Below are 20723 nucleotides of genomic sequence, written 5' to 3'. Positions count from 1 at the left end.
GGGAGCGGCATGCCGTGTGGGTGCTAGGTTTTGGGGCAGTGAGATCAGGGGGACAGGGCTGGGGCTGTCACAGATTTGACAGGTTTGGGGCTCTTAGTGCGCTGGGTATCTCCAGCCAGGTAGGTCGCAGTTGCGCTGCAGCGGGGAGCCCCGGCCTGGGTTCTGGGGGGCGCATGCAGATTTGCAGCCCGTGATCCCGAGCTGTCTCTCGCTCCCCACTCCCTGCGTCAGAGACGCAATACATGATTTATTACCTGTGCGCCGCCCGCGCATCCCGGGGTACTGCTGGCCCTGAGCCTCCCCCCGCCGCTCCTCCCCTGCCCCATGTTCACCCCCCTCCAATCACTGCGCCCCCCACCCCCGCAGCCCAGCCCCAGTGGCCCCGGCCCCCTCCCTCCCCGCGCCTCCCAGCCCCTTTCTGACGTAGCGGGAGGTGGGGGGGGGATGACTCAATGTTATGATGCGGTGCCACAACACACAGCCACATTCGGCTCCAGCCCGAGCCCCAGGGCCCCATTCGCCCCCCAGCCGCGGTCCCCCGGCCCCCTGAGCCGGCCCCCTGCGCCCCGCACAGCCCCAGGGCGACCCCCCTCCGCCGGAGGAGCGGCCGCGGGACGGACGGACGGGGCGCTTGGGACGAGATTTCAAGGTGAGGGGCGGCAGGGGGCTGAGCGCCAAGGGCTGCGCGGAGAAACTTTGTCCTCCCACCGCAGCTGGCCCCGCAAACGGAGCCTGGGTCTCTCCCCTCCTCTGCATCATCCATCAATCCAGCCCGTGACGAGAGAGCCCAGCCCCCCCCATCCCCTCCCATCCCACTTGCAACTTTCCCACGCCAGATCCTCCTCCATTTCCCTTCTCTGCGGGGAGCTCATCCTTGGGAACCCCCCACCGCCCCCAGATGTCACCTTCCACCTCACCCCCCCTCCCTTATGTTATTCCCTGGGTGAGAAAGAGGGGACCGACCTTGTGGGGTTCTGGCACTGGGCTGCCCCAGTTTGTGAGCCCATTGTCCACTAGCGAGGAGGGATCATGACACTCATGCAGCGAGTTGGGGGCTGTCTCAGTCAGCTGGGTCAGGCTGGTGCCAAACTCAGGCAGGGGTTTTTTAAAAGACAGTTCCGGGCAGTGACCAGCATGGGGCACTGTCTCTGGGCTGGGGGTTGGGAGCTGGGGAGACTTGGGGCTCAGTGGTGGGAATGGGTCTGTCCCAGCAGGGGGCGCTCTCGTCAGGGCAGTGACAGCAGCATGGGGAGAAGAGACCCAATGACGAGGACCATCCCTTTGTCCCAGCAGGGGGCGCTGTCCCCAACGCAGGGGCGTAGGTTGGCCAGCCAGAGAATTGGCTCACCAGGACTGTGCATTTCCTTTCTAGCTCTAGCGGGGGATGCTTTCTGGGTTGGGGGGCAGCGCACGGGGGAGAAGAGAGCGGGCACTGAGGGCTGGGGAGCCTTTCCCCTTCCCTATCCGAGGGTGCTCTTCCCAGTGTCCCAGGTGGAGGGAGCCAGAATGGGCGCTGGCCAAGGGGGCAGCCCCCCTGATTCATTGCCCTCCTCTCTCTCGTTCTCTGCAGGTGACTCCCCTTTCGGCCTGGTTCTCATCTGGGGGGGCCCCGGCTGTGCAGCCCCCCCAAACTCTTCCCACCCTGAAACACGGCTCTAGCCAACCTGCTTCGCTGCTTCACCTGCGACCGACTGTGTGGGGGGTGCACAGCGCCCGCCCCCCCGCCCCGCCAGGGTATCGCCCTCCAGCCTGTCATGCCCAGCTGTGAGCCAGGGCCGCCTGCCGCCTGCCTGCCCACCAAGACCTTCCGCAGCTACCTTCCGCACTGCCACCGCACCTACAGCTGTGTGCACTGCCAGGCCCACCTGGCCAAGCACGATGAGCTCATCTCCAAGGTACAGCCGCTCCAGCCTGCCAGGGGCCTGCACCAGCCACCAGGCTTCCCCATGGCCACTGTGAGCTTCTGCAGGGCCGGGCCCTGCCGGTGCCCAGCTGAGGACCCCACCACTGTGAGCTTCCTCACAGCCATGCCTTGCCACTGCCAATCTTGCCTATGGCAATGCCCTATCGGTGCCCAGCCAGGCCCTGGGTGCTGTGAGCTTCCCCACGGCAGTGAATGAAGGTGGATGGTGGGGACCAGGGTTGTTTCAGGGGGAGGGGGGCAGGGTATAATTCCTGTCCTTTGTCTCTGCAGTCTTTCCAGGGGAGCCATGGCCGAGCCTACCTGTTCAATTCTGTGTGAGTGCCCCTCCGTGATCCATCACTCCATCAGTTACAAGTGGGGGAGAGTACGGGTGGGGGTGGGGGGTGGGGAGTTTGCAGCCAGTCAGAAGGGAGCAGGCAGCAGATAGAGCTATATTAGCAGTCGTTATCATTGAGAGGTATATTATGGTAGTGCCTTGGTCACCCAGCGGTGAAGCAGGACCCTGTTGTGCTAAGCGCTGTACAGACCCAGAACAGAGATGGTCACTGCCCCAAAGAGCTGATAATTTAGGCCATCTCTGTTCTACATGACCCAAAAGAGGGTGACTGTTGGCATCTGAACTCAGAGGTGTAGTCTCTGGAATGGGGTCTCGAGATGGTGAGTCCCGGGGTAGAATCACAGCAGTTGTCATGGTGATGTATAACCCTGCCCCAATGTGCCTCACTCTCTGGGCTCCACTAGAGCACACCACACCCCATGTCTCAGCATCATTCCCCAGCAGACAATTGCCTGCTCAAGCTGGCAGTAACTTGTCAGGCCCCATCTCCAAAACCTCTTGCGCTGGGGTCTTTCTCCCCAAAGATGTCTCATATGGGTTGGCTTGTCTCCAAGCCCAGGGTTCTCCCTGTCGGTCCACTCCAGGGTGATCCCAGCAAGGGGCTGGGATTGTAATGGGAAGGGGATGAAAATCCACCACAGCCACATCACTGTCAACTCTGGCAGGGGGTCACAACCTCTACCACTCAGCCAGTGGGCCATCCCATTGCCAACAGCAATGGCTATTGACATAGAAATATCTAGGAACTTTCTCCCTTGTCTGGTCCATGGCTTACGGGTGGCCATGGCCAATGCCCAAACATGACCAAGCAATCATGAGTAGGAGGAGAGAGCCTACTGTACCTCTGTATGTGGCTCTGGTGCAACCGCGGCTAGAATCTTGTGTCTACTACTGGTGCCCACACTTCACGAAGGATGTTGATACATTGGAGAGGGGTCTGAGAACAGCCACGAGAATGATTAAGGGATTGAAAACCTGCTTTATAGTGATAGACTCCAGGAGCTTAATCTATTTAGCTTAGTAAAGAGAAGGTTAAGGGGTGACTTGATCACAGTCTAGAAGTACCTACCTGGGGTCCAGAAATATGAGAATAGAGGGCTCTTTTTGGCTAGCAGACAAAGGTATAACAATGTCCAATGGCTAGATGTTGAAGCTAGACAAATTCAGACTGGAAATAAGGTGCACATATTTAACAGTGAGGGTAATTAACCAATGGAACAACTTACCAAGGGTCCTGGTGGATTCTTCATCCCTGGCCATTTTAAAATCAGGATTGGCTGTTTTTCTAAGAAATCTGCTCTATTATGTCGAACTGGAATTAATTCAGGGAAGTTCTCTGGTTTAGGTTATACGGGAGGTCAGAGCAGATGCTCACAACAGTGCCTTCTGGCCTTGGAATCTATGAACGACATGGCAGAGAGAAGGCAGAGCTGGACAGATCATGCCCTACGGATTTAGGGTTCCCGGTGCTGTGGTTTGGGTGCTGTCTGAGGCTGTGGGTGGCATGATGGCTCCTTGCTGCCTTGGCTCAGTAGCGTAGCTGTGTGGTTCTCACTGCTATGAGTTTGTCTGCTTTGCATTAGAGACTGATCAGGCTGGGACTAGTTTTCTCTGTTCTGTGGGAACAACAGAAATGCCCTCTTTGCTGGCTGGTTCTCATGCAGCTTTGCTTAATGATGGGCAAGGAGCCTCTAGGGAATACAGCCACATCCTTGCTGGCCAGCAAAAGGCGCAGGGGCCCATTTTTGAAAGGAGTTATTAGTGCCACCCTTTGGAAGGGTGTTACAGGGTCAGCAACCTCCCAGGTGCCCACTTGCTGGCCAGGTGCCCACTTGTGGCCAGGAAAGGCTCTGGAAGCACCATGCCTCACTTTCCTCTCTTCAGGGCTCCTCAATAAACGCCACACACAGGCTGCTCTCTGTTCAGCCACCCCTCCTTAGGGGCTGGATTTCTTAACATCAGTGTGCAAAACAAAACTCACAAAGTCCCAAAATATAGTAACCTCTGTTCCCTGCTCTTAGCAGGCCACTCCCAGGCCTTTCTCACTCTACTCCTGGGGGAATTCTGCAACACTGGGCGCACACACAATTTTTTTCCCCACAGAAAATACATTCTGCCCCAGAAGTGCTGCAGTTCTGCCTTTTGCCCACCAGAGGCTGCTGTGGCGCCAGAACAGCTGGCTGTGTTCATGCTGCTGATTGTTCTGGCACCACAGTGACCTCTGGTGGGCTAAAGGCAGAACTGCAGCACTTCTGAGGCAGAAATGTATTTTCTGCAGGGAAAAAAAGTCTGCGGGATACATGAATTCTACATGTCTGTAGTGGTGCAGAATTCCCCCAGGAGTAGAGACTCCTAGTGATGCCATTAGATCTAGGACAGGGGTGGGCAAACTATGGCCCGCGGGCTGCATCCAGCCCATTGGACCTTTTAATCTGGCCCTCACACTCCCGCCGGGGAGCGGGGTTGGGAGCTTTCCCCGCTCTGGTGCTCCAGCCAGGGAGCATGGTCAGAGGCTTGCCTTGCTCCACTCTGCATGTGCAGCAGCTCCACGTGGCTCCCAGAAGCAGGGGCAACCGGGGGCTCTGCACGCTGCCCCTGCCCCAAGCGACGGCTCTGCAGCTCCCGGGAACCACAGCCAATGGGAGCTGCGGGGGCAGTGCCTGCGGACAGGGCAGCATGCAGAGTGGTGTGGCCCCACTTCTGCGTGAGAGCCAGAGGGGGAAGGGCCGCTGTTTCCAGGAGCCGCCTAGATCCTGCACCTCTGAGCCCCCCCACCCCTGTGCCCCAACCCCTTGTCCCAGCCCTGATTGCCATCCAAAGCCGTTGATCCTAGCCTGGAGCACCCTCCTGCACCCCAAACCCCTCATCCCCAGCCCCACCCCAGAGTCTGCACCCCCAGCCGAAGCCTCACCCCCCCATGTGCCCCAATCCCCTGGCCCAGCTGAGAGCCCCCTCCCACCCTCTGAACCCCTCATCCCAGCCCTGAGCACCCTCCTGCACCCCAAACCCCTCATCCCCAGCCCCACCTCAAAGTCTGCACCCCCCAGCCGAGCCCTCATCCCCCCCATGTGCCTCAATCCCCTGCCCCATCCAGCCCTCCATTCAATTTCCATACTGAGATGTGGCCCTCAGGCCAAAAAGTTTGCCTACTCCTGATCTAGGAGTAGCTCTTACCATTGACCACGTGGTGGCACTGTCTCACACGCTAGTGTGGGCTGATGGCTGGAGGGACCCTTGGGTGAGTTCGCTTCGTCCCAGACAGAGTTCCATGGGGCCCTGCTGGGAGCCTGCCGCACCAAGGCCCAGCTAGTCCCCCCTTCCCACTCAGCCTCTACATGAAGCCACTGGGAATCTGCAGCGTCTCCAGTGCATGAATGAGACTCAGCTCTGCCCCACATCCCTGAGCCAGGCTGGGCTTCTGGGCTTTGATCGCAGCAGGGCCTGGGGGTTAAGCCTGAACAGTCTGGTCTTGTATGGGCTGTATGTTTTCTAGGGCACCACGACACTCCCCCACAGCTTCTAGGGGCCCTGGCATCTGAATTCAACCCCCACTACCACAGCAATGTTCCCTCTAATTTTTTCCATCCATGTGTGAAATGAATTTTGTTATGTGCACCAATACTGAGTATTTATATATATATAAAAGTTACCATAGGGATAATAACTCCAGCCAAGACAGATTAGACATTTTAGAACTTCACTACTCAAAAATTAAATTTAAGCATAAGAGAGAAATAAACATTATGAAATGCATAAACCAGTCCAGAAACTAAAATAACAGCACTTGGAAAGAATAAAATTACAGAGAATATATGTGCATTGCAGGAAGTATCAAGAACAACAACAATACAAGTATGTGTTGGGAGGTGTGTGTGAGAGACACCCAGTGTGGTGTATGAGAGAGACATAGTGTGGCGCATATGTGTGTGGGAGTGTGGTGTGTGTGTGAGAGAGAGAGAGACAGTGTGGCGTGTGTGTGTGCGTGTGTGAGAGAGAGAGAGATGTGTTGCCCCTTTAAGTATGCTGCCCTTTTAAGTAGCTCAGCTGTCACCAGCCTGCTTGTTCAGACACCGCAACAGCTGCCAGGAAGCTCAGCCCCATGTCCCACTCCTAAGCCCTGTCATGTCCCCTCCCCCTGTTCTGTGGAGATGGGGTACATAGACGGGGGGAGGGGGACACTCTGACATCAGTATCCCCCCCTCCCCTTCTCCTCTCTGCACAGCAAGCAGCTGGCCAGGGGGTCCAACCCAAGGCAGAGGGCAGGAGCAGCACGGCAGTGGGGTGGGGGGCACCTGAAGTGTGCGGCACTGGATAGACTGCTGGGCGGCTGTGCAGCTGAGAGGGAACGTAGGGCTCTCGGGATTTGGGGGTGGAAGTCAGTCTGTGACCCTGTCCCACGCTGCTCCTCTTTCTGGTGCCAGGGTTAACGTTGGCTGCGGGCCGGCTGAACAGCGCCTCCTGCTCACTGGGCTTCACTCTGTGGCCGACATTTTCTGTGAGAGCTGCAAGACCACCCTGGGGTGGAAATATGTGAGTACTGCCCCAGCCCTGCAGGAGTCCCCCCCATGTCACAGCACCCCCTGCTGGGGAAGCGGGACTGGGCAGTACAGACTGTGCCCCCTCCCTGGTGTCACAATGCCCCCAGCTGAGGAGGGCAGCGCAGGCTTCCCCCTCCCTGGGGTCACAGTGCCCCCTGCTGGGGAGAACAGCATGTCCTAGAGAAGGGGGCTGGCTCAGACGCTCCGCTCTCTCTCCCCTCCCCCAGGAACAGGCCTTCGAGACCAGCCAGAAGTACAAGGAGGGGAAGTTCATCATTGAGATGTCGCACATGGTGAAGGACAACGGCTGGGACTGAGGGGGGGGGGCTTGCAGCCGCACCCCCAGCAGCATGGCCTCCCCCTCCCTGATCACGCTGCCACATTGCCCATCCCAGCACGAGAACTCCCCTGCACAACGATCGCCTTTCGGGAGCAGGGGATCCGGGGCCCTCGCCCCACCCCCAGCACCAGGCATGACCTGTGAGGCCAGCCCCGGGGTGGGCATCCTGCTGGGCTCAGAGCCTGCAGGCACCGACCCCCTGCTAGCACTGTGGGGCACAGACACCTGGGAGCTTGACTCCCCCAATCAGGGGGAGTAGGAGTGTCTCCCCCATTAGCTAGAGCCTGCCCTGTGAGATGGGGAGCAAGGAGACAGTTCCTTTGGTATGGCGCTGAGGGGAACTGGTGGGGTGAGGGAGCTGAGTGCACACTCACCCCTGCCCCTGGTGTGGGGTTGTGACGGGAGAGGCCAAGAGAATCAAAGCTGGCCCCCTGGTGTGGGGTGGGGGGCATTAGCATCAAAGAGCTTCCCTCCCACTCTTGGTGATGAGGATCAAAGCCAGCCCCCCTTGGCATGGGGCTCTGGGGTGGAGGGGGGAAGATCAGAGTTGCCTCCCCCCCCCCAGCATGGGCACGAGAACAGACTCAAAGCTGGCCCCCTCCCCATGTGGGGCTCTGGGTGGGAGGGCAATGGGATCAGGGAAGCCACCCCAGCCTGAGGCTCAGGGTGGAGTTGGGGGAGAGAAGGTAGGAGCTGGCCCCCCTGGCCTGGGGCTAGAGGGTCACCACAGACCCCACTGGACTGGGGCTCAGGGTGGGGTGGGGGGCAGAGAGGGTCAGAGCCAGGCCCCCTGGCCCCGCAGTGTGTGGGGGGAGGAGGATCAGAGTCCAGCTCCTGGCCTGGGGCTTGGAATGAGGAGTTGGGGAGGAGGGAGTGTCAGAACTGGACCCCTGGCCTGGGGTGGGAAGGTTGGAGCTTGCCCCCTGGGCCTGGGGCTCAGAGTGGGGGATGAGAAGGTGGGAGCTTCCGCCCTCAGGCCTGGGGTGAGAGGGTCCAGAGCTGGGCCTGGGACTCTGCTGTTCATTTCCCTGCTCCCGCATCCCTCCCTTGGGCCTTCTTCCGCACTCCTTCATGTCTGCTCTGGGCCATTTGGTTCTGTGGGTCGCCATGCCTTGGTGATCCCTGGGGACTGCCCATCCTTGCCCCCTCATCGCTGCCACGGGGCCCGGCCCGGGGGCCCCAACACTGTGGCACCAGCACCAGCGCACGCGGGTTTTGTATTATAAATAAAGATGTTTTTATAGAAGATGGAGAGAGTCTGTTATTGGGGAAGGGAGCTAGTCAAGGCCTGTCCACCCCGTCTGTCCTTCTGGGCTCGGACACCCAGCAGGGGCATCCTTTAGTGGATGAGGCTCATGCCTTGCCTGTCGGCCCTGGGCCTTTTGGGGGAGGGGCTGGCATGGGTGGAGGGTGCTGTGGTGTCTGAGCAGCATGGACCCCCAGGGGCACTGGGTCTGAGAGAATCACAGGGGGTGATGGATCAGAGATGTCCCACTGGCATCACAGCCCCCGCCCAGAGCACAGCACCTCCCACTGACATCAGAGACCCCCCAACCAACCTCACCACAGCACCCCCTTCTGGCATCACAGCCCTCACCCCTACCCGAGCACAGTAGCCCCCCCCCCCCCGCCCCGGTGTCAGAGCAGATCTCACCAGCATCAATAGCATCCTGACCTCCCCTCCCCCCCATTGGCATCAGAGGACCCCCCCAGCCTGAGCAGAGAACCCCCTTATGGCATCAGAAAACCCTCCAGCCCAAGCATAGTAGCACCCCACTGGTGTCAGAGCAGCCCCCGCCAGCATCAATGGCCCCTTAACCTCACCTCTCCCCGCTGGCATCAGAGCCCCCCACAACCCAAGCACAGCACACTCTGCTGGCATCAGAGCCCCCCGTCACACACTGGGGTCTAGGCAGTGCAACCTAGTGGGCAGAGCAGAATCAGAGGGCAGAAGTGATCACGAGACAAGCCAGTGGTCAGAGCAAATCAAAGCTGGCACAGTGCGGGCGGGAATAAAATGAGGCAGCTTGGTCAGGAGGTCCACTATGGTCAGGATAACTGAGTGCCCTTGGAAGCACGGTAACTCAACAATAAAGTCCATTGAGAGGGTAGAGCAAGGACAAGGAGGTGTGGGGAGGGGCTGAGGGAAGCCCATGGGCTTGATTCGGCTCATAGATTCTTCCTATGGGCACACAGGTTGCATGACCCAGCGTTGTTTTTAACATCCGTTCATAAGATCAGCCAGCAGAAGTACCTAGCGATCAGGGTCCAGATTTTAAATGGGCTGAAATGTCCAGCCATGGGCGAGTCATGGCACAACTCTAGCACCTGAAGCCAGGAGCTGCCCTCAGGCATGTAGAGACAATCCCCACAATAAAGGGGGTTGTGTTGTAGATGAAACTTTGAATCTGGGGATTTTGGCAGATTGAGGCCGCAAACAGGTCACTTGGAAGCAAGGGATGGCAAGTGGTCATCAAGTGAACGTGCGGCTCCCGCACACAAACGTGGGAGGGTTTAATGACAGTGGTGAAAGCTTCCTGCTCCATTTCATGCTACTCATCCTTGTGTGGCAAGGCATTGCCATCCCATTCTTAGTCCCCGGACAGTACGTAACAATGAAGTCAAATTGGGAGAGAAAAAGAGCCCAGCCATTCTGACGGTTGAGTTGTTGCATTTCGCCAACTTCTTTTGATCGGTTCAGACTTGGCCAGAGCTGTAGGCCTCCTTGAGGAGGTGCCTCCATTCCTCAAAGGCAGCTCAGACGGCCAGCAGTTCTTTGTCCCACATCATAGTTTCTCTCAGTGGGAACCAGTTTCAGAGAGAAAAAGGTGCAGGGATTTGCATTTTTCACGTTTCGCATAAAGTTGACTTTGGCAAAGCCACTCAAAAACAGTGTGTGCACTGGGTGGTCATGGAATTCTTGATTCTCTGAAAAAGTGAGACTATCATCTAAGTAGATGATCATGAGTTGGTTGAGGCTGTCTCTGAAAACATCATTCATGAAAAGCTGGAAGGTAGTGGGACCAAATGACATGACCAAATAGTCAAAATGGCCATAGCTGGTTCAAAATGTCATTCATCCTGTCGTCCAGCAGTGGGTGAGCAGCATGAGTACCAACCTAAAGGCAGCCTGTTAAGAGGCAGGGCACAAACCCCAAACTGGCTGGGAGTTCTAGGCTTAGATTTTACCAACCCAGTATCAAGTGTGAATGTCTCAGGCACTATTAACAGCCTTAACGTGGGTGTTCTGCTCTATCTTGCCACCTAGGTAAGATTGCCTTTGTGATAGATGGTCCTTTACACACAAAATCACAACGGTGTTCAAGTTACTCCCAGTCCCAAAGGACAGTCACTTACCCCAGCTCAACAGCACTTTAGATCCCACACCAAAGACAACGCTTGTAGCCAATCCTTGGGGCCCTTCATTTTCAGTTTTTATTTTATTTATTTTTTCCTGAGGATTTATCAATGTTTATTACCACCACAACAAAAACAGGTGAAAATCAGTGCAAAAAAATATTAATATTTCTGGGTAAATATCAGGGTTTATTTTGGTGGACAGAAAGACAGGGGGGGAAAGTATTCCTCAGATTAATGCTTTGAATTCCATTCAGCAGTGTGGTTTGCTGCAGAACTAAAATAGAATTCAAAACACAATGCCACCTCTGAGTTTAAGAAAACAATACACCTCTAACTCAATATAACGCTGTCCCCTGGAGCCAAAAAATCTTACCACATTATAGATGAAACCGCGTTATATCGAACTTGCTTTGATCCACCGGAGTGCGCAGCCCCTCCCCCCGGAGCGCTGCTTTACCGCGTTGTATCCAAATTCGTGTGATATCGGGTCGCATTATATTGAGGTAGAGGTGTATATCTCTAATCCCCAAATAAAACTTTTTATTTGAATAAAGTTTACTGCTGTAGATTTAGAACTATTAGTCTTTAAATATTACCGTTTAATAATTGGGCCACACAATTGGCAGCACATACACTCAACTTCATCCTTTTCTCCTTTCTTTTTTTAAAAACTTTCGAATACTTCCTTGTGTTCTGACATGTATTCTGATACAGATTTTTGTTTTCTTCCCATTTTAGTGTGGCAGATCTTTAAGCCGTTCTCTAACAGCTTGACACGTGTACGAGGTGTGCGTGAGATTCATCTGTACATTAAGATGCAAACGCACTTCAGAGCTTGCGTGTGCGCCTCTTTGTTTATTGTATCTTCTAGACCAATACACAGCCTTACTTCAACAGGCAGCCTTGCATATACACACAGACTAGTGTATTAGCGTAATACATATAGCTCATGGAATGTATTGTATTTTCCTAATCAAACTAGTTATTTTTTATATATTTGAATGATACAAAAGTAGAGTGAAAATCAGAAAAAAACGGAATAATCCTATTTTTAAAACCTGAGAATTTTTCAATAAAAATCAGTTTAAACTGAAAACGAAGGGTCTTACCAATCCTAAAATAAAGTATCTAAAGATTTATTAACTAGGCAAAGGAAATAGAGTTATTTAGAAGGTTAAAGCAGGTAAATGTACACACAAACGTGTTCCCCTTTTAAGTTTCAAAAGGTAACTGAAGCTTCTATAATAAGCAAGCTCTGTGCCCTTAGGGCTAATCCAGGCCAACCACTGGGGATCTTTTGCTTATGCTTAGTAAGTCCCGCTCCTCAGACTCCAAGCAGAGGATACAGTTCCTCCTTGTTAGGGCTTTTTATTCCTTTCCTCTTTCTGCCGAGTTGCAAATTCAGCTGCCTGTCTCTTCTTCAAGTGGGAGGGGTAAGGGGGGGCAATCAACAAAGTCTTTTGTCCTCGGATGTTCCACAACAGTTCATCTGGTGTTGATGGGACTTCTTTTGTTGGGCAAAAGAGAACACCTCCTGTGGCAAGCTAGTATTTCACACTTGGTAATGCTTCTCCTCTGTCTGGTGAGTTAAAGTTACAGAGCAAACATTTGTTACCTTACATGGTGTCAAGTATCAGGGGGTAGCCGTGTTAGTCTGTATCCACAAAAACAACAAGGAGTCCTGTGGCACCTTAAAGACTAACAGATTTATTTGGGCATAAGATTTCGTGGGTAATAAACCTCACTTCTTATGCCCAAATAAATCTGTTAGTCTTTAAGGTGCCACCAGACTCCTTGTTGTATTTGTTACCTTGTAACATAGGATACAGATATTAGATTAGCGCATGCAACAACACATTTTTAAAACTCTAATACCTACTTTAACAATATTAGCACATGGGTGAGCCAGGCTGGTTCCAGCTACATATTTGCCAGTGGTCAGTTGAGATCTAAGGGCCTTGGCCCCTGGTCCGTCAGCATCACACATTCCCTTGCTGGATTCTGACAGGTTGTATGCTCCACGCCAGTCTAGCTTTGTGAAGACCTGACCCGGAGTCTTTCATGAAAAGGGGCATCAGTCGCAGACTGTGATCTCGTTAAAGGTTCAATAATCAATATAAGGGAGGGAGCCATCCTTCTTGGCCACGAAGAAGACATGTGCTGCCACTCGGGAAGTCAAGGGACCATGAACCTCTTCTGCAAATTTTCCTCAAGGTACTCCTGGAGGGCCTGCAGTTTGGGTACAGATAAGGTGTAAATGCACCCAAAAGGAACTCCTGTTCCTGGTTGAAGGTCAATTGTGCAATCATCACTGTGCTGTGGAAATAGAGTGTCTGCCTTCTGTTTGTCAAATACCGTGGCATATTCTACGTACTCGGCAGGAATTCCGGGCACTGCCAATGAAACTTTGGTTGGCAGTTCTGGGTGCTTCGGGGGCTGGAGCATGCCACAGAATGCGACCAGCCATTCACTAGAGTTGGGAAAGCATGCTCATCGGCTCTGCAGGGAATAGAAAAGTATAGATCGCAAGCCCCAGCTAATTTGGGGCTGATGGGCAATGAGCCAGGGGACACCAAGGACGACCGGTGAATGCAAAGCACAGATGACCCTGAACTGCAAGATCTCTCAGTGACTGCCAATGCTGACGCCCTCCAGGTGGGTTGTTTGATGCATGACGGGGCCTGAAGATAGGAATGACCCATCTATAACCTCAACAAGCTCAGGGAAGACCTTGCAGAGGATGCGAATTCGAGGCTCCTTAAAGTTCTGGTCCATAAAATTGCCAGAAGTGTCCAAGCTGACCAAGGCTCGTAGGTGGATGTCTGGCATGGCACATGCTGAAGTTGAAGAGGCAGATGCAGCGGGGTGGCATGCTGGTTAGGGAATGCCAAGATTCAGGCAGATAGGCAGCAGCACAATTCACCGTGGGGAATAGCGGAGCACTGACTCAAACCTAGCTCCCCTACTGGGGCTGGGTTCTGGCATTTCCTGACCCTGGGTGGCTGGACCTTGGCTAGGCACTCTGATGCAATGTGCTCAGGCACCTCCTGTGACGTGTCATTCCATATTCTTTATGAAAATATGCTTATGCTATGACATAACTGAGATATACTTTATGCAAGATGGCTCATGTGAGATATCATTGGAAAGGTTCTGATTTACTGAATGCAATTATCCAATTTGTATGCCTGTATCATTTCTGGATCTGAAGTTTGGAATATCGACTATATACTTGTATTTCAACTGTGGGTGACGCCCACTGCTAACACTTCAGGTACAACAATGGAAAAGTCAGACAGGGCAGATGGCCCATCAGCGAGGACAATGGACTGTGAAAAGCTTCGTCATCCTGCGGATGCTCCATACTGCCACTGACTCATGGACGCTGTGATCCTACAGTCAGGTGGTCTTGTCACCTGATACTAAAACATTACCTGGAACTTCTGGTAACTTTCCACTATAAGGGAAGGGGGGGTCAAGTTTGGGAAACAAAGGATTCCCACCTTATGTAAATCCTATTTAAGGGTGGGGAGGAAGGCAAACAGGACTCCTCCTCTCCATGGCCTGTCTGCCCAAGAAGAAAGACTGCAAAAGGGAAGGCAAGGGGGGAGTCCAGACCGAGACGGGGTCCAGTCTGAAAAGGAATATAACTGGAACTCTGAACCACAGAAACTTTGCAAACTGCCTGCAACAATATCTAGGGTGAGAAATACTATTTGTAACCAATTCCTTTAGTGAAACTAGCTTAGTTTGTGTGTTTGGTTTCATTTGCTTAGTAATCTGCTTTGTTCTGTTTGTTACCCCTTTTACCACTTAAAATCTGCCTTTTATAGTTAATAAAATTTGGTTTATTATTAAACGCCATTTCTGTCATTTCTAACGGGGGTGGGGGGAGAAGTGTGCACACCTCTCTCCACATTGAGGGAGGGGATGAATTTCATAATATATCTTTGGGTCTGCACTCCATGGGAGGTGGACATCTGAGTGCTGGAGCAAGTCCCCGAAGCTGAGTCTTCCCAGAGCTGAGCTGCAGCTGGGTGTGTCCCTGCCTGTGTGTGTGTTAGAGGAGGTTTTAAGAGGCTGGCTCAGCAAGACAAGTTAAAGGGGGGAGGGATAGCTCAATGGTTTGAGCATTGGCCTGCTAAACCCAGGGTTGTGAGTTCAATCCTTGAGGGAGGCATTTAGGGAACTGGGGTAAAAATCTGTCTGGGGATTAGTCCCCCTTTGAGTAGGGGGTTGGACTAGATGACCTCCTGAGGTCCCTTCCAACTCTGATATTCTATGATTGAAAGGGGGCCCATGCTAGCAGAACAGGTAGACTTAGTGTAGGGGTGGGCAAACTTTCTGGCCCTAGGGCCACATCAGCTACAGAAATTGTATGAAGGGAAGGCTGGGGGAGACAATGCCTTCCCAAACAGTGAGGCCTGGCCCCCTATCCAGCCCCCCAGAACCCCCACCCTCATCTTAACCCCCCCATGCTCCCCACCCCTGACTGCCCCCCTTGACTCCCAAATCCTATCCAAACACCCCTGCTCTCTGCCCCCCCAGGACACCAGTCCCCACCCTGCTCTCCCCGCCCCACATTGCCTGTGGGGTGGGGGAAAGGGGGGCTCAGTCCTTTCCCTGTGCATTTCCCCTGCTCGTTTGGCTGCTCTCCCTGGCAGTCGGGCAGGGCTTGCTCCCCGTCTGGGCTTGGCTGCTGGGGACAGGGGCCAAGCACGCTGGGGGCGGAGGGGGGCCCTGGCTTGCTCTGCCCCTGTCCCCAGCAGCAGGGCCCAGGCCCCTTGACCGCCCCCTGCCATCCCCCCCCCCCCCCGGAGCCCCCCCTGCTCCCCACCCCCTGACAGCGCTGCCCTGGAGCACCAGGTCTGGCGGCGCTATAGCCGTGCCGCCCGGCCGGAGCTGCAGCCACGCTGCCCAGGCGCTGGGGGAACTGTGACTGTGAGGGAGGAGAGCAGAAGGGGAGGGGCAAAGGGCTAGACTCTACCCCGCTCACCGCGCTGCCGGGAAGTTGGGTTGGCTCCTCCGCAAGCCTGTCCTGACTCCGCTCCCTGGCAGGAGCTCAGGGGCGCAGAGGGAAGGGTCCTGCGGGCCGGATGTGGCCCGCGGGCCATAGTTTGCCCCCCTCTGACTTAGTGATATCTCAGAACATCAGGTGGCTTTCCAAGGGCTCCAACCCATCACCCCCCCCATACAAGCAGAACCCCAATGCCTGACGAAAGGTGGGTCAGGATTTGGTCAACTTGCATCGGTTCAGGATCTGGTAGGACAACTGGGACTGCAGGAGACGGAAGCGTTCTGGTCAGTGGGGGTCAGGTGGCATGTTGCTTTTCTTGAGCTTGCTCCATTGGTCGACCATCAATCTGGATGCAAAGATCAATTTAAGCTGCTAGACTAGGCGGAGGTTCCACCTGTGCTAATTCATCTTTGGCAGAATTGTTGAGTGCCTGCCTAAAGTGGTGTCACGGCACAGCCTCATTCCAATGAGTGTCTGTGGCCAGACACTGGAATTCTGCTGCAACGGACCAGACCCCCTGCCAGAGGTCGTGGAGAGCAGCTTCTGCTGTACATTCTCCATTAGGGTCCACGGAGACGCCCACCCCTGCCCGTACAAGGCTCTCGCAGTGTTCAAGGAGAGGACTGTTCCCTTCCAGGAAAGGGGACACCCACATCAGGGCCTCTCCTCGGAACAGACTGAGAACTAATCCCACTTGGAACTGAGCTGTGAGGTCCAACTGGCCACAACATGAACTGGAGACGACATTGGCTAAGGAACCCATGACATTTGTCACAATCCCCATCCAACTTACTGGGTAGAGGCAACTCGGGCTCACGGAAAATGGATGCAAGAGTTGTGGGGACAGAAGACGCTGCCTGGGCTTGTACCTGGGCCCGGAGGGCCACATTCTGGTCAGGACTCCAACAATGTCTGCAAAGGTGGGGTGAACTCCTGCTGGGGCCATTCTGGACGGAAGCGCCATGCTGTGCAGCAAAACCCCTGCTACCTTCTAGCAGGCTGCTCAAACTGTCACACGCCAAGGTGTAGGTGGTGAGACCAAGGGGTCGGAGCAGGAGTCTGGCCTAGTGGTTGGAGCAGAATCAGAGGGCAGAACTGGAGTCGTGGCCAGGGGACAAGCCATTAGTCAGAGGCAGGGGGCAGGAGTCCAAAGGGAAGAGCTGTCGTGGAGCTTGCAAAGAGTGGGGCAAGGGCCAGCAGGAAGTGGGTCTGGCGCAGCTGGGAGCATGGACTGCATTGAGCAGCCACTGTGCTGCTGTTGCTACAGGGGTTAATTGGTGACCTGATGGCCCTTCGGTTCAATCAGGGAGCACAGTCACTTAGGGTTATTGAACCAAACGAGCTCATTAGGTTGCTAGGCAGCTGAGTTCCTGACACCCCTGCCCCAAGCACAGCACCCCTCCTCAGCATCAAAGCCCCCTGCCATGAGCACAGCACCCCCTTCATCCCCTCCTCTGCCCCACTCTGGGAAGGGTGGTCTGTGTCCCCCTGCAGATCCTCGCTCTGCCCTCCTTCTCCCAGACCCCCAGAGGCAGAGTGGTGGAGGCGCTGGGCCAGGCGCTGCTGGCACCGCCTGCCCGATGCCCTTTTGACATTGCACTGCTTGGCAGGGGCTCAGACAGTAGCACAATGTGAAAAGAGCCCAGGACGGCGGCGTGGTGGTGGTGGGGATCTGCCGTACCTCTCGTCCCCTCTCACCTCCTCCTCAGCAGCTAGGAAATCGCCCCTTCCCACCCACCCCCGCAGGGCTGGGGGGCCTGGGCTAGGTAGGGCCCCTCCCAGGGGCTGGATGGGGTATTGAGGCGCCCCAGGCCATGGAGGGGTCACAGGTGCAGGAAGGAGCAAGTCTCCATTTTCATGGCTCTTCGTACGTTCTTTTGCTGGGGCTTTTCGGGAGAGAGGCCTCAGGAACCAGAGCTGGAAAAAGAGAAGGAAGCCTGGGTCATTGGCCCCAGCACCAGAACCCCACAGCCTGGCCGACCCCTCTGTGTGCCCCAGAGCCGGAACCCCCAAACACCCCCCACGTGCCCCAGAGCCGGACCCCCCCAACCCCCCCGTGTGCCCCAGAGCCGGAACCCTCTACCCCCACCGGCCCCTCTGTGTGCCCCAGAGCCAGAACCCCCTCTCCCTGCCAGCACCTTTGTGTGCTCCAGAGCCGGAACCTCCTATCCCCCCGCTGGCCCTTCTGTGTGCCCAAGAGCCAACCCCCACATGTGCCCCAAAGCCAGAAACCCTCCCCCGCTCCTGTGTGCTCCACAGCTGGAAATCCCCCATCCCCACCCCTCTGTGTGCCCCAGAGCCAGAAACCCTCCCCCAACACACACCCACACCCCTCTGCATGCTCCAGCCTGTAGGGAAGAGGTGCTCAGTCCCCGGGCCTGTTCAGTCCTAGACCACTCTGATGAGATCTGAATCCCACTCCCTATTCCCCAGAGCCAGCCAGTCCCCCCACCCTGAGGCTGGATCAGAGCCAGCGCCCCCTAGAGAGGAAAGGATCCATATCCCATTCCCGACCCATGAGCCAGCCATTCCCCTCCCTGGGGCTGGATCGGAAGCGCTGCCCCTAGAGGGGAAAGGCCCCGTGTCCCATTCCTCCTCCCCAAATAATCGAATCCTCAAAATTGATGCTATTCAGTGGTGATCACTAATAGAAACATCTGTTCCCAATCTAAATACACTGAGCAGCATCTCCTCTTCAAGGAGCTTGCTGCTCCGAGAGGGAAAATCCATCCCAGCCCTCAACAAGACTGGAAACAAAGAATATCTGCACATCAGCATCCTTATTACAGCAAATCTATGGAGCCGCAGCCCTGAATTACCAGCCCTGTGTATTTCTTGCCTCCTACTCCCTCTAGTGCCCCTTCCCTGACACTGCATGCTGAACATTACAATGGAGCAAGGAGTCCGGTGGCCCCTTAAAGACTAACGATTTATTTGGGCGTAAGCTTTCGTGGGTAAAAAACCCACTTCTTCAGATGCATGGAGTGAAAATTACAGATGCAGGCATTATATACTGACACATGAAGAGAAGGGAGTTACCTCACAAGTGGAGAATCAGTGTTGACGGGGCCAATTCAATCAGGGTGGATGTAGTCCACTCCCAATAATAGATGAGGAGGTGTCAATTCCAGGAGAAGGAACGGGAGTACTTGTGGCACCTTAGAGACTAACAGATTTATTCCAGGAGAGGCAAACCTGCTTTTGTAATGAGCCAGCCACTCCTCGTCCCTATTCAAGCCCAAATTGATGGTGTTAAATTTGCAAATGAATTTTAGTTCTGCTGTTTCTCTTTGAAGTCTGTTTCCGAAGTTTTTTTGTTCAAGTATAGCTACTTTTAAATCTGTTATAGAATATCCAGGAAGATTGAAGTGTTCTCCTACTGGCTTTTGTATGATGACGAAAGTAGGCTTCCAGATCACCGCAGAACTGTATCATGTTCATCGGGGTGGTGGGGCAGAAAAAGAGTTCCCTAGATAGGACAGACTCTTCCTCCGAGCTAAGCGTGTGGATGGATAGATTAACAATATTGTTAGGTAAGTTGAGGGTACCACTGTTGTAGCCCCCTGTGGCATGTAGGAGTTTAGATAGTTTACTGTCCTTTTTCCTCTGTAGAGAAGTGAAGTGTGCGTTGTAAATGGCTTGTCTCGTTTTTGTAAAGTCCAGCCACATGGAATTACAATGGATATATTACAATGGAGCGAGGCTTTGTGGCAATGATCGAATCTTGTTTAGATTCAAAATGCTAAAAATCTGTCTACATATTAAAATTCGCAAGCTACAAAATGCCTCCTAATCGCATAGCAGTTGGCTATGTTCAACTCTTAGTATTTTGGTTTATTTGTTTGGATCTGTTTGATGTGGGGGAGGGGGTAAAGCTTCAAATTCCCTAATCTTTGACCCACTTCAGTTTCTCTGATAACAGTTTAAAAACAAGGGATTTCCCCTCATTCTCTTTTCCTGACTTTCTACGATCATTTTCACTGCCAGGTTCTGAAGAACCTTCTGAGCAATTTGTTTGGACCCGTTTTTATATTGTTCTTTTCATTCGCTGCTCAACAAAACCCAGGAGTTTTAGAGAGAAGGAATTTCTCTCAAATAAACAAGAGTGTTCAAAAATCACAAAGGGATCTGAAAAAAAAAAGAAGAGCAAAGAACAACCCCTCCCCTCCACACACATGCGCGCGCACACACACACTCTAAACCACATTCGTTTCAGCCAGACTCTTTCCGTTGACATTCCCCCTGGAGACAGAACCTGATTATCCATTTTCTAACTGTAATTAACATCCAGATCCATCCCTAGCGGCAAACAGTCCTGCCTCACCTAGAGGGATAAACAAGGGGACTTATTGGTCTACTTACGGGTTTTCTACATGGGGAAATTTACCAGCGTTACTATAAGAACACAAGAACAGCCATACTGGGTTAGACCAGTATCCGGTCTTCTGACAGTGGCCACTGCCAGATGCTTCAGAGGGAATGAACAGAACAGGGCAATTTCGAGTGATCCATCCCCTGTCGTCCAGTCCCAGCTTCTGGCAGTCAGAGGTTTAGGGACACCTGTATAATTATCCCACTATAGTTATACCACTATAGCCCCCCATGTGGACGCACTCATTTGGAATAATAGTGGCCTTTTTCCAGTATAGCTCATATCCCTTTGGAAGGGACCTAAGAGCATCCCCACAGGGAGTTATACCAGTATAATTAACCACTGAACCAATCTACCAAGGCTCGTGGTGGATTCTCCATTACTGGCAATTTTTTAAATCAAGACGGGATGTTTTCCTAAAAGACCCGCTCTAGTTCAAACAGGAATTATTTCAGAGAAGTCCTGTGGCCTGTGCTGTACAAGAGGACAGAGTAGATGGTCATAGAGATCCCTCCAGCCTTAGGTCTGGTCTATACTACCCGCCTGAATCGGCGGGTAGAAATCGACCTCTCGGGGATCGATTTATCGCGTCCCGTCGGGACGCGACAATCGATCCCCGAATCGGCGCTCTAACTCCACCAGGGGAGGTGGTAGTAAGCGCCGCCGACAAAAAGCCGCAGAAGTCGATTTTGCCGCCGTCCTCACAACGGGGTAAGTCGGCTGTGATACGTCGAATTCAGCTACGCTATTCACGTAGCTGAATTTGCGTATCTTAAATCGACTCCCCCCTGTAGTGTAGATGTAGCCTTAGACTCTATGATCTACAGCGGTGTAA

The 20723-nt window shown here is 53.9% G+C and overlaps 1 protein-coding gene and 1 long non-coding RNA gene across 2 annotated transcripts; one reads left to right on the top strand and one right to left on the bottom strand.

The window, feature by feature from the left end:
* Positions 1 to 457: 457 nt before the first annotated feature.
* YPEL4 (yippee like 4) lies at positions 458 to 8694 on the top strand. The gene is made up of 5 exons (XM_024211309.3): positions 458 to 649; positions 1571 to 1895; positions 2195 to 2238; positions 6683 to 6791; positions 7027 to 8694. Exons 2-5 carry the CDS (start codon positions 1755 to 1757, stop codon positions 7114 to 7116), a joined length of 384 nt encoding a protein of 127 aa, XP_024067077.1. The 5' UTR covers positions 458 to 649; positions 1571 to 1754; the 3' UTR covers positions 7117 to 8694.
* A 2920-nt stretch (positions 8695 to 11614) lies between these two features.
* LOC112114542 lies at positions 11615 to 13631 on the bottom strand. Its single transcript, XR_002908744.2, has 2 exons — positions 12379 to 13631; positions 11615 to 12078 (listed from the first exon to the last, which is right to left on the bottom strand). It is a non-coding gene; the product is annotated as an uncharacterized LOC112114542 (long non-coding RNA).
* Positions 13632 to 20723: the final 7092 nt, after the last annotated feature.

The sequence above is a fragment of the Terrapene carolina genome, unplaced genomic scaffold (genome assembly GCF_002925995.2).
Source record: "Terrapene carolina triunguis isolate 2854851 unplaced genomic scaffold, T_m_triunguis-2.0 Scaffold926, whole genome shotgun sequence".
Taxonomy (NCBI): Eukaryota; Metazoa; Chordata; order Testudines; family Emydidae; genus Terrapene; species Terrapene triunguis.
This window is presented reverse-complemented; position numbering and strand designations above follow the sequence as displayed.